The sequence below is a fragment of the Topomyia yanbarensis genome, chromosome 3 (genome assembly GCF_030247195.1).
Source record: "Topomyia yanbarensis strain Yona2022 chromosome 3, ASM3024719v1, whole genome shotgun sequence".
NCBI lineage: Eukaryota > Metazoa > Arthropoda > Insecta > Diptera > Culicidae > Topomyia > Topomyia yanbarensis.
The window spans coordinates 102,084,534-102,097,680 of NC_080672.1; the positions used below are offsets into that span (position 1 = coordinate 102,084,534).

The following is a 13,147-nucleotide window of genomic DNA, read 5'->3' on the forward strand; positions in this document are numbered from 1 at the left end:
CTCACCGGAAGAATCACTGCGATTGAAATCATCCACTTGCTGATGTGTCATATGATTTTGAATTTCTATCAGCTAGTTTTCCCGGACGCCAGTAGCATGTGAATATTTTTTCATTTGATCTAAACTCAAAAGTAGAATCTATAGATGTTGATGCTTTTCACAAATGTGACGAATAGTTAACGGCATCCACATCCCATGGATGTAAACCACATCATATTAATCCATTACTTAAAGTGAAGTACCCCTGGTTTAAAAGTCGAATATCGCCGTTTGATTTTATCGCGGATGGTGCTTTCCGGAACTTCATACAAACGAGACACTTCACAGACCAATCCACACTATTCACTGCTTTGTATAGTTGCTCCAGATGGTACAGCATACGTTTTTGGGAGCCATCATAACTAAAATTCAGCAACGGTATTACGCATGCCTTAGTATGGCGAAGCACGAATTCCTTAACAATTTGTCTACCAATAAAAAACACCAAAATGAATAAAAATGATGCGAACTCAATGATTACCAAGCAATTCTTACCCATGATAATGAATTAAATGCCAGTACAGCATTAAATTTACTGAAAAATAGAAGAAAAATCACTGAAATTTATTACTTTTAGCCATTTTGCTAGGCTACGTTTGACACCAAACTGTCCAAATAGTTATACTTCGACGTTGTTTATAACGCAATGAAACTTTTAAAATAATAATGCGAAGGGAATGAGGCATGATGGTGCCATAATAATAAGGTACACACAATCCGCTTGCAGTGTGAATTTTTTCGTCAGGGTTGGTCAGCTTACGGATGTGTCATTCCCTGCACGAGGGTACCGACCAAATCACGGCAGGCTGCCACGTACTAGCCAACGTAGCTAAGCAATAAAACGGCGCTGCAGTTTAAGGGGACGGACATAGCGTAGTTGGTAAATCGATTGTCTTGTACGCAGCTCACCTGGGTTCGATTCCCAACCCCGCACATAGGGTTAGAGATTTTTCCAACCTGAAAAGAGCCGAATGACCCTAAGATGTTAAAACCTAATCAAAATAAAAAAAGCGTTGCAAAGATTTTACAATAGCAATTGGCGCTGTAACGTGATCTTTTTGAGGAGTTGGTGCAGAACTACCGTTACCTACATGCGCCTGTATCAGTTTCAAACTGTGTTTGCTGAAGGCGCTGAAGGTGCTGGCTGCTGTCCAGGCGATTCTCAGCATTTGCGCGACCGTCCACGAGCATTTTTAGACACGACAATAGTAGCTAAGCATAGTTTTGATGCGTATGGAAAGGACCGATATGTTAATGCTACCAAAACTAAATGATTGTGAATACGGTGTTCACAAACATTTATTTCATTCGCGCTACGCCAGATTGCAAACTTAATAGATGGACCAAATATTTCCGTCATGCTTATGATTTGAAAAGAATAAAGTCGGCAATAGCCTCCAGGCGCTTTCTCAATTCTCCAATTTAAAGAAGTTTCAACCATTACTTGCTGCATGTTTGCATCTTGCTTTTTATTTTTTTGTTTGTTTTCGCATTTTTCTGCACGTTTCCTTGCTTTGTCTTGATTGATTAATAATATATTCTTACTCTTGTGCAACGAGAAATACAGAAGAAAACTTCTTAAAATATCTATTTTGTTTAAAGTTAACAGAGATGGGATTAAAAGTCATTGTGTATTTCCACTCTCAATGGATTCCTTCCATACCACGGTTGTCTTAAACATATGCCATTTCCCGTGGTTTCACAAATGCGCTCGAGTGGTTGCACTCCCTTCATAAAACTTGTTGTTTCACTGTTCCGTGAACTAACCGAACCAAGATGCTGGTTACCTGGAAAAGTATCGGTTTTATATGTAATTCACTAACGACCAGCACTGTTAAGCGGACCCTGATCGGACAAAGGTGGTGACGATAAAAATACGGAGAAGATTGCTTCAATGTGTGAATCCCAGTTTGAACGCTTTATAAATAACACATTCAAGACGCTCTCACACCACTGCCTATAATCGCATGTGGATACGGGATCCCATAGAACATGGGACTGACTTATGATTATGGGCAGACCATCTATGCAATGATCAATCAATTGATGCAATAATTCTATTCGTGTAGGGTCCGCTGTAGTCACATGAGGAAGAAAAGCTCAAGGTTCCTTCTACATTTTGCTACATAGTTCAAAGAGAGGAGGCGGAAGAAACGAAAAATTTAAACAATTCGGAAACAACTTTAAACACGCTAATGTCATACAATTTAGCGTTGCTGTGTGTGACTGTTTTTGTATGTGTTCTTTATCACATTCTACCTATTCATACTTTTATTTAGTGAATAATTTGTTTCGCTAGTTCGAATGGTTGTGTGTGTGTGTGTGTGTAAATTTTCATCTGATTTGATTTTCTTATTTGTATTTTTTTTTTCAGAGAAAACGAGAAAGAGCTCTACAAACAGTCATTATTACTAGAAAAGGGTTAGAATCTAAAACGTTTTACTTGTTGTCCGCATTGTGTGTGTTATTTTCCGTTTCCGCATTTAATTGTTAATGTTTTGATTTCCTTATCCCTGCACATAAAATTTAAACGATATTTTTATTTTGCCTCATTATTTAAGTCGTCTTTTTCTCGTCAAATTATTTAAAATCAAACTAACATGCCTTAGTTTAGGTGTGTATTTATTTTGCTTGATCCACTTTTTTTTAATTCTATATTCTCCATTTAGTTTCTACTTGAGTTAGAAATTTTTTACGAAAGTGTCACTACCACAATAAGATGAGAGCTAACGGAGCGTGGCGTGCGATAGCAGGCGTATTCATAGGGACTAAGCGCTTGTCGCAAGTCTTCCTGACTTTGTGTCTTGGATATTTTGTTCGCCTGCTCGCAGACACGTCCCACTGTAAATTGTTTTACAAAACTAGCATCTACTACAAAAATAATAATTAGTTATTTTTGTTTGTTGTATATATTGTATATATAAGAGAAAAAGTCTTCTACACTTTTACCTTTTATCATTGTGTTTTTCAGATTGAAGATAACCATTCTCATTTCTGAGTATTTGTTCTGTTTCAGTTATAGGATTTTCACAGTATGCCTTTTTTGATGAAGAGCGAATATGTTTCATACTGTCTATGCTTTTTTTCTTTTCTAAATAAAAGACTATCCAGCGAATTGATGCATTATTTTGCTTTGTTCTTTGCCAGCTATGATTTCTGTGTATTTAGTTATCAAATTTACCCATCTCTAATAAAAACTAATAATCATTATGTATTTACAAGAGCTAGTTGATTATACTTTTAGCTCAAACTTACAGTCAAGTGGAGAGTAACCATTGTCTGTGATATTGTTTTCTCATAGCAAAATGATCAGTGATCTTCAACAAATGAGCCAAATGTTTTTTTTCCGGAAAATCTAAATTGACATAGTTATAGAACATGAGTATTGGAAATACAGCATGCTCAGATCATTCAAAAGCAATAGAAAACTAGTAGTTTTCATTCAATCCAACTGAAACTCTAATAGAAATGTATATTGGACTATTGCCTTACATTCTGATTCTTTTCACTAATGACAGGAATGAGATGAACATATGTAAGTAAAATAGCCTGAAACCATTACCGGTTATTGGAACCCGATATCATCCTACACCTTGGAGTGTGAGTTTATCCTGTGTGATATATGTGTATGTGAATTCATGTGTGACGTGATTATCGTTTGGTGGTTTTTTCAATGTATTGATACAACTATTGTTTTACAATTTACTATACCGACACAAATATGCTGCTGTTTATGGTTATGTGGTTTCTAGATCAATCACCAATTAGCCGTTTTCTATGGGACTGAGAGTTTGTGTGTTGTTGCTGGTGTGGATTAAGCTGATACTAGTGCCAAATTATAGTATTCAAGTTCTCGTCATCTAAATTTGTTGTTTACTATATTAGTTTAAAGTTAAAGTTACATACTTCTGATCCAAACTTCATCAAGCATTAACAAAACAGTGGAAAACATCAAATTTAGATGTTCGGACAACATAACAACTTTTTTTTGGAGCACACTAGTCATTATCGGTAAGTGAGCCTGGTTGAAGCAGGAGTATATTATATACTTTCTTATTGTAATATTTCCATTCGTAGGTGTGGGTGACATCTCAAGTGCATTTTTACTTGTCAGTTCATTGTGGATTGACGTTATAGTTTAAATTATACTGTTTATAAAGCTACGACATCACATTCATGACAGCGTTTTATTATTCCATATATCTATCATGATTAGACAAACAATATCCGGCAATAGTGTATTTAATTTATTGGTGATAAGAGGATTTCGTTTCAATTAACCCTTCAGGGCCAAGAAGAAGGACAAAGCTGCATAAAAAGTAGTACGTAAAATGGTTCAGATGAGCATATATGGATTAACGGTAAACATAATATTAGCACTAATAAATTGACACGAAGTTGAAGAAAATCTTAATTCAATTAACTAAAAATTGTCATTCCATCGAATTCATTCTTTTTCCAGGAATTGGCTTTGCTACATAAAATTCATTTGCTCAATTCTTCACTACGTGTTTGCCATTCGATTATTCAGATCAACTGGATATACATTTATTTCTCCAACTGCTTACTTCTAGTTGCTTTTGTGTTAGTGTTAGCCACGTTGCTAATATTATTGTGATTAGTTTGTGATCTAGCTTTATTTTGTACTCTTCGTAGTTTCTTATGATTACCACTATCACTACTGCTGTTGTTGCCACTATTGCCAGCGGTTTCCGATGTACCAGAGGCAACCGGCAAGGTGTTGTGGCTTGCCTGAAAGCCGTTGCAGGAAGGAGAGGAACAGGTGGGTACAACCAGCGGTGGCAAAGCCGCTGCTGATGATGACGAGGATGAAGCTATTGATGGACATGAAGCGGTGGAGGCCGTCGATGGTCCAGCCGAAGACGAATAAGATGCCACCAGGGAAGCCAACGGAGCCGATGCAAACGGTGGGCTTCGGGGAGAAGATGACCCGGACATTGATTCGCTAACACCGTTGCTACAGTAATTCAACTCATCGCTTGCACTTTCAACACACTCGAATCTTCTTTTTTGACTCCGTGGAGAACTAGTCACCGCTCCCGCTGCTGCCACTACTATCGGTGCTGGCAACGGGGACATGGGTTGTACGTCCAAATCGAGAATGATAACGTTGTCTTCCACTAGGTTGGCTGGTTCCTCGGGAATAACTGCCAGCCCTACCTCTTCCGGCCGGACACCTTGGTTAACCAGGGCCTGCAGTTCATCTTGGGGCATTGGGACGATTGCTTGTCCGCATGCGTTGCAATTGGGTGTCGCCGGGCTCTTGGAACGCCAGTACTGGAGCTCGGTTTTACATTTGTTTAATTCCTACAACAAAAAACAATGCGGATTGTTTAATGGGAGAATTATCGATAGTCATAAGAGTAAGATATATTGTGTATGTATATAAAAGTCAATGTTTGTATGTATATGATTTATAGACTCCCAAACGGCTTAACCGATTTCAGAAAAAATTTGCACACAGTAGGTATTTGGTATGGGGCGTGTTTGTGTGCTATTAGTTGGAGATTATTTGCCCGCCAGATGGCGCTTTGGAACAAATTGTGTTTTCCTCCTATTTCGCAGAGTGTCGCAGCAACGCGCGATGGGTATTAGCTAGTTGTGTATAAAATGATCGGTGTTAGATCAGACCGGGCTAAGTGACATTGCATTGATTACATTATAATTCTTACTTATCACAACAGGCAGTAGCTGGCGATCATTTTAAGGATTGTAGAATTGTTCGACAATGAACAATTTCTCATCGGCAAACGAAATCGTGCAATGGCGTCCACTGTAAAACTCTTTCAACAAAATCATAGATATTCGCTACCAATTGTTTTTCATTCTTTCATTTTTTCAGCCCTAAATCCTTGTACAAAAAATGTTTGTACTGACCTTGGTTAAATTTTCATTGATTTTAGCATTTTTCCGATTGACTGCCTAGAATATCGATTTATCCTTGCTTTATTCCTTATAGCATCGTAAACAGTTTGAGTTAGCATTCTCAATTTTCGCGATGTATACCGGTGGATAAAAATCACAATTACCGTGCTTCGCGGTGAAATTTGCCTGTGAGCATGTTTTAGTTCCCGCTTATATGAAGTCAAGAACCGTCGTAGGTGGCCAATGTGGTCAAAGCGACTTTGGTTAGTCATTGATTGATTTAGACCAGTGGTGCAAATTTTCATTTTCAAATGCCAACTTTCAGTTCAATCAAACCCAACCATGATTCAAACTCAAAGCCTCCCTCAATCATTCACTTTCAATTTGGCGGGATTTTCATAACTGAATCGTACGTCTTCATTTCAAATTGATGCTTTTTCATTCACCAACCAAAGCTGTCATCTGCTCTGTAGAGGCCAGTTTAGGTTAAATGTCAACATGTTTTGCGTTTTCAAGCTTACATGGACAGTAAGAACTATGTTCAGAGTAGTTTTGTTGGAAAAACCTAGTCAATACCCCAGTAAAGAGATATTCACAGGGTCAATGAAACTGAAAATGAATGGAAAATGATTGAGCAGGTCGGCTGTTTGAATGAATAATGGAAACGAACAACTGCGAGTTGAACATAGTAGGGCATGATTTGAGATTTTTTCCTCCTTCAAGTTCAAAACAAACTGTTGAAAATTTGCAGCTCTGATTTAGACAGGTAAATCCAAGTAATTTTGCACCTATTATAATAAGTTTTGCATCATTTTGATATCATGGTGGTACCAGTTCATATGGGAATTTCCTGTGTGATCGTACTCTTTAACCCGTAACTCCCGAGCCCAAAGTTTGATCAATACAAAAATCAGAAGCAATTGATGGGAAGGTTGTAACTTTCATTTGAGACTAAGAATGTGCAAATCGGTTCAGCCATCTCTTAGAAAAATGGCTGAGATTTTTTGACACATACACACATACATAGGGTAAGGTGGGGCAAATCCGACCGTTGGGTAAACCCGACCCCCCTCTGTTACCGAAAATCAGAAGCACTACGCGAACTAATATCAATAGTGTCGTGTAGAGCATCGAAAATAATCATAATGGTGGCATGACAGCGTTTTATTAATCTACATTGAGATGCTCAAACGACAAAAAGTGTGTTTTTAAAACTTTTGATTTGACTTTTGTGCATTATTGCCTACAGGATATTTCTGATTGTTAAAGTTATTGCATAAAAATGTAAGTGGATTTAAATTCTTTGAATAAAGTCCTACAAAGTGCGTAGATGAATTTGGTTCAACCTTTTTCATAACTTTTTTTAATTGCATCGTAATGAAAAATGACGCGGTGGGGCAAATCCGTCCTCTAAATAGTGGGGTAAATCCGACCGCTTTTTTGCTAAGAAAATGTTTATTTATCAAATTGAAATATATTTTTATTGTCATTTTTTATTTTTTTTTATGAAAAATGGTTCATAATTACAAACGAAAGACACAAAGAAGTGATGATTATAGTATTCGTCAAGCAATTGTTGCGATGCAAATGGAAATATCACTACGTGCTATTGCTCGTGATTTTAGCATTCCAAGATTGACATTGAACTCCATTTTCTTCATGTTACAATTCAATAACACAACATTCATTGATTTATCATTGAAAAACCACAAAATTTGGATAATATCTGCACTAAATCAACCAAAAACATAGGGGGTCGGGTTTACCCCACCATTTTTGAAAACAGCAGTAATGAACATTTTCGTAAAACGCTTGTATCTCAAAATATTTCCAAGACCCGAATAAAATGCTATATATAAAAAGTTGCCCAGGAGTTTCACCTTCAATTTGGTATATAAAACGACTTGATTCGATGTAAAATGAGCATTTTACAGCCAAAACCATTTACTAGGTCGGATTTACCCCACCTTACCCTACATACCCACACATACACATATGGACCACTAAGTACCGCTTCTGCTAAGATTCTAAGATCCCAGTAATCTAAGATCTTAGCAATAAAAGCACTCTAGCCCAACTGGAGTGCCACCCGGCACTTCAGGAGCGGCGCCAGTAATATCCTGATTATGGCATACTGGCAATGGCGAACGGCAACAGACAGGACACGGATCACGAATCGCATGACAACTTTGGGCTAGCAGGCATGCTGTTCTACTCCCTGAGTAAGGAAGGATGACAGCGACTTGAAATGGCGAGTGGGGCAACAGCACGACTGTCTCCGTCCCGACAAAACCCTGGCGTTCATAACTCGTCACCATTCAGTTGGTGGTACTAGGTGGTTTGGTGAGGTCACCACCACCAGCAGCAGCTGAAGTTTTTCAGCAAGAACAAGAGGAGAGAAAGCAGCAGCAACAACAGCCACAGCAGAGCGGGATGCATTATACCCCACAGAATCCAAGTGTAGTGGCATCGGAGTACTTAGTGGAGGAGCTCCACAAGTTTGTGAACGCGAGAAACAATGCCCATAAGGACATTAGTGAGATGGTTCTCAGAATCCAAAAGACGTTATTGTCTGCAGTGAATGAGTATGACACGGTAACGCGGAGGGCTGATGTAGCTGAACGAGCACTGGCGTCGGCTACTATCTTCATAGCCCCACCGAAGCTGAAGGACTTGTGGGAAAACGTGGTAAGAGTCAGGCGTATCCAAAAAGGTGAAATATTTCTCGAGCTGAAGAAGAATTCCACGACTAGTAGATCGGCCTTGCAGGAGACTATTACCAAATCAATGGGTGAAAGGGCAGAAGTTAAAGCCTTAAACCCGGAGATGGTGATTGTGTGCAAGGACCTTGCTGAAACCACAACGGAAGACGAACTGAGAGGCGCACTGAAGCAGCAGTGTAACCTGGGCGAGGTGCACATGACGATCCGGCTTAAAAAGGGATACGTAGGAACTAAGACAGCGACGATTCGTTTACCGGTGACCGCTACCAATAAGGCACTGAAGGTAGGCAAAGTTACGTTGAGATGCCCATTGTGAGCCGCTCCACGAGTGAATAAACGAGCGTGGAAATGTTTCATGTGTTTGGGCTTTGGACATTCGGCAGGGGTTTGCAAAGGCCCGGATAGGTTCGGGAGATGCGGGGAGACGGGCCAACTTGCGAGGGACAGAAACGACCATCAGACGGTTGGCTTAAGCCTATAAGAAGGCAATTGCAGACCAACGGTAATGGAGATAATCCAGATACATCTGAGACATTATGACACCGCACAGCAACTATTGTGGCAGCCTACGACGGAAAAAATGTGATGTCCCTTTGATTGCAGAGTTGTATCAAGTCCCCTCTGATAACGGTAACTGGATACAAGTTATGGGCAGATGCCCCATTCAAGAAGTGATAGAACGGTAATACGAGGGCTTCGTGATCGCCAAAATCAACGGTGTCTTCGTGTGTAGCTGTTACGCTCCTCCAAGGTGGACAGTAGAGTAGTTCAGCCTAATGTTGCAGCAGTTAACCGAGCAGTTGATCGGTCGGAAACCAGTAGTCATTGGTGGTGACTTCAACGCCTGGGCTGTGGAATGGGGCAGTAGAGTAACCAACACAAGAGGGTGTATCCTGCATGAAACTCTAGCGAAGTTAGACGTACGATTGTGCAATGAAAGTTCTGTTAGCACATTTCGGAGAGACGGAAGGGAGTCTATCATCGACGTCACATGCTGCAGTCCTTCATTGACGGCGAGCATGGATTGGAGAGTATGCGAAACGTACACGCATAATGACTACCAAGCGATTCGCTACCGTATCGGTCAATGGAACCTGCAATACGGAGAAGGATAACCAGTGAGCGAGAGTGTAAGACGAAAACCTTCAACAAAGACCTCTTCGTTGAGGCACCTCGGCCGAACGGCGGGACCGAGAACGTTGATGCGGCTGCCCTAACAAGAAGGAGTGTAGTGGCTTGTGATGCCACAATGCCGCGAAAACTGGAACCACGCAGCCACGGCGACCAGCTTACTAGTGGAAATAAACGCTTAGTACGCTAAGCGCTGCTTGTCTCGGAAGGCTGGCTCATAGAGCAATGTCGGAGCCAGATAGTAAAGCAGCGTTTCGGGATGCTAGGGCCGCCTGAAAACGTGAGATCATACTTAACAAGTCAGATTGCCACAAGGAGATATGCAGAAAAGTACACGCCAATCCCTGGGGCGACGCGTACCAAGTCGTAATGACGAAAATGAAGGTCATAACGATGACAGTCAAAATGTGCCCGGGTAAGCTGAAGATAATCGTCGAGGGTCTTTTCCCGAAGCACGATTCAACTATCTGGCCACCGATACCGTACCGCGAAGGAGAAGAAAATTGCGATTCTGGCATATCCGGACATGTTCAGGATGGTGTTGCAGAAGTGTTTAAATGAAGGCAACTTCCCCGAAATGTGGAAGGCATAGAAGCTGGTGTTGTTGCCGAAGCCTGGGAAGCCACCGGGCGATCCGGTCTCGATTAAGCACATATGTTTGCTGGATACATTCAGAAAACTCCTCGAAAGAATCATCCTTAACAGGTTGATGAAATGCATCGCGCTCACCGAACTGTCCAAGATGCAGTTCGGATTCCGCAAAGTAGCCTCGATGCGATTCGAATAGTAATCGAGCGTGCTGAGAAGGCATATAAACAGAAGTGACGAGGAGATCGATACTGCGCTGAGGTCACGATGGATTTGAAGAATGCATTTATGGTGAAGCAATGCCTAAAATAACAACAAAGGTTCGGTTATGCTCGGATATGTTCGGGTTACGTTCAGCATCTGTGTGCGGCTATAACGTACTATACCGATAGGAGATGGCAAGTACACAAGCGTATCGTTCAGCAATCAGCTGATTTTTGGACCACGTGTTTAATTTGTTTTGAAAAATAAAAAGGTGCAAATTTTCCAATCAAATCAAAATTCCGTGAAGAGAACCTATTCATCTGCATGTGCTAACATCAGAGCAGAGTGCTGCTGTACGAGACGAGCGATGGGCAGAAGTCAATGCGGTCCTCAGGGCTCCATTCTAGAACAAACACTTTGGAACAGGATTACAATAGGGTCTTAACACAGCGGCTGGCCAGGAAAGTAAATAAACGGTGATGGGTAAGACACTTGAAGAAGTGGAGTTATCGGTGACGGGGACAATAAACGCGATTGGGAGCTGGATGAACGGGGTCAAGCTGCAAATTGCTCACCACAAGACGGAAGTGTTGTTAGTCAGCAAACCGGTGCAGCAGATGTAGATCGACACGGGAGGGCAAGTGATTGCATCGAAGCGTGCACTGAAGCAATTGGTAGTGATAATCGACGAACTGTTGAGCTTCAGCAAACACGTCGACTACGCCTGCGAAGAGTCGGCGAAGGCAACGAACGCAATAGCGAGAATCGTGGCAAACGTCGGCGGTACGAGAAGCAGCACAAGACGTCTGCTATCTACTGTTTCGTCATCGATACTCCGATATAGGGTTCTTGCCTGGGGCGCTGCACTGAAAGCCAACCGGAACCGTGAAAAGTTGAACAGGACATTCCGGCTGATGGCCGTACGAGTCGCGAGTGCTTACAGAACAGTATCGTCGGATCCCCATCTGCACCACTCTGGCTGAGGACGTGGAATGCTACCAGCGGAGAAATGCACGTAATGCAAGGAGACTGGTCCGCATGGGCTCCTTGGTTAAGTGGCAGCAAGAGTGGGACAATGCGGAGAAAGGAAGGTGAACTCACCGACTCATCCCAAATGTGTCGGATTGGTTGCATCGGAAGCATAGAGAGGTGAACTTCCATTTGACGCAGATTTTGTTTCCGGAAGTACTTGCATCGGTTTGCATGCTTCGTCATGCTTCGTCACCCCTTTGTCCGGATTGTGCGAACGTGCAAGAGACTCCGGAAGACATGCCCTAGGTTCGAAGAAGTTCGCAGGGGTATGCCTGGTGTGACATGGGACAATATCGTTGAAGAAATATGCAGCGATGAGCATACCTGGGACGCTGTCAACAGATTAGTTACGAGTATAATCTCTTAGCTGCAGAGGAAGTGGCGAAAAGACCAACAATGTAGCGTCATTAGCTAGAAAGCCGCCGTGAAATCACAAATCGGGATTCGAGAGAAATTTCGTCGCTGGGGAACTCTCCTAGGACTAGGTCCACCGCCAGAAACCAGTGAACCAGACGTCAGGCTTCACCAGAATCGCCGGCCCTACCAGGTAGCTCGTGAGTAAGCTAGATCCACCGCCGAGAATAGACCAAGTAGACTGCGTCGAATAGCTAGCAGCGGGTCGTTGGGGCGCCAATAAACCAGAAGCTACGCTCCATTGGGAATCGTTGGATGAACATTAGCACATACTGGCTGGCCCGCTGTGTAGGCTAGGTCCACCGCCGGGGACTAGATCGAGTAGATCGGCACGAAGCGGGAGCTAAATGGCTCACGGAAACGGACATCGGTATCGTGAGAAATCTACCGATCTAGATCCATCGTCAGGGACTATAACGAGTAGTTCGCGAACAAGATTTTAGTAAAGTCGAGAGGTGAATGCCTCATCGGGGAAGTTGAGAGTAATGAAACGAGAGGGGAACCAAAGGGTCTAAAGGATTTGCGGTGCTAAATGGCACCGGACAGACAACCAAAGGGTTCAACAAGTTGCGATGCCAAAACCAAAAAAAGAAACGGTATGCGGAGAACTTCCTTCGCCGGGGAACTCTCCGTCACCAGCCGCCGGTCGTCGGGGCACCAGCGAACCGGATGCCCTGCTTCATCGGAATCCCCGAACTGACCTCCACACCTGGCTGGTTGGCTCGGTTTCAGGCGAACTTCTCTCGTCGGGGAATTCTGCCTTCGAGTAGTCTAGGTCCACAGTCGAGGACTAGGCCGAGATGTTCGCGAACGATTTTTCTGTAATGTCACAGATTTTTTGCACAATGGAATGCTTGAATGGAAATAAAGCTTACGCTATTGATTGGCCAAACAAGATTTTAACCAGAGATTTTCCATCGGGAACTCTCCGATAGAGCGTAGTAACTGAGAAAGGTGGGAGCTTTGTTCAAGTCTAATTCATTTTCGACTGTCCTTTTGAATATGTCAAGCAAATGCTCTACCAGTGCAGTGATTTTAGGGTCACAAAAATATCTTGGCTGCCAAAACAAATTATACTTTAATAGTAAAAAAAGATCCAAATAATGTAAACAATATACATCGAAAGTCTT

At 42.0% G+C, this 13,147-nt stretch overlaps 1 protein-coding gene across 5 annotated transcripts in view; it reads right to left on the minus strand.

The window, feature by feature from the left end:
• Positions 1-1,479: 1,479 nt before the first annotated feature.
• LOC131693393 (uncharacterized) overlaps positions 1,480-13,147 on the minus strand; it is a 214,566-nt gene continuing 202,898 nt past the window's right edge. For all 5 annotated transcript variants that reach the window (XM_058981166.1, XM_058981165.1, XM_058981168.1 and 2 more), the window contains one exon: positions 1,480-5,367. In XM_058981166.1, coding sequence (XP_058837149.1) covers positions 4,588-5,367 — 780 coding nt within the window. In that variant the 3' untranslated portion in view covers positions 1,480-4,587. The remainder of the gene's footprint in view (positions 5,368-13,147) is intronic.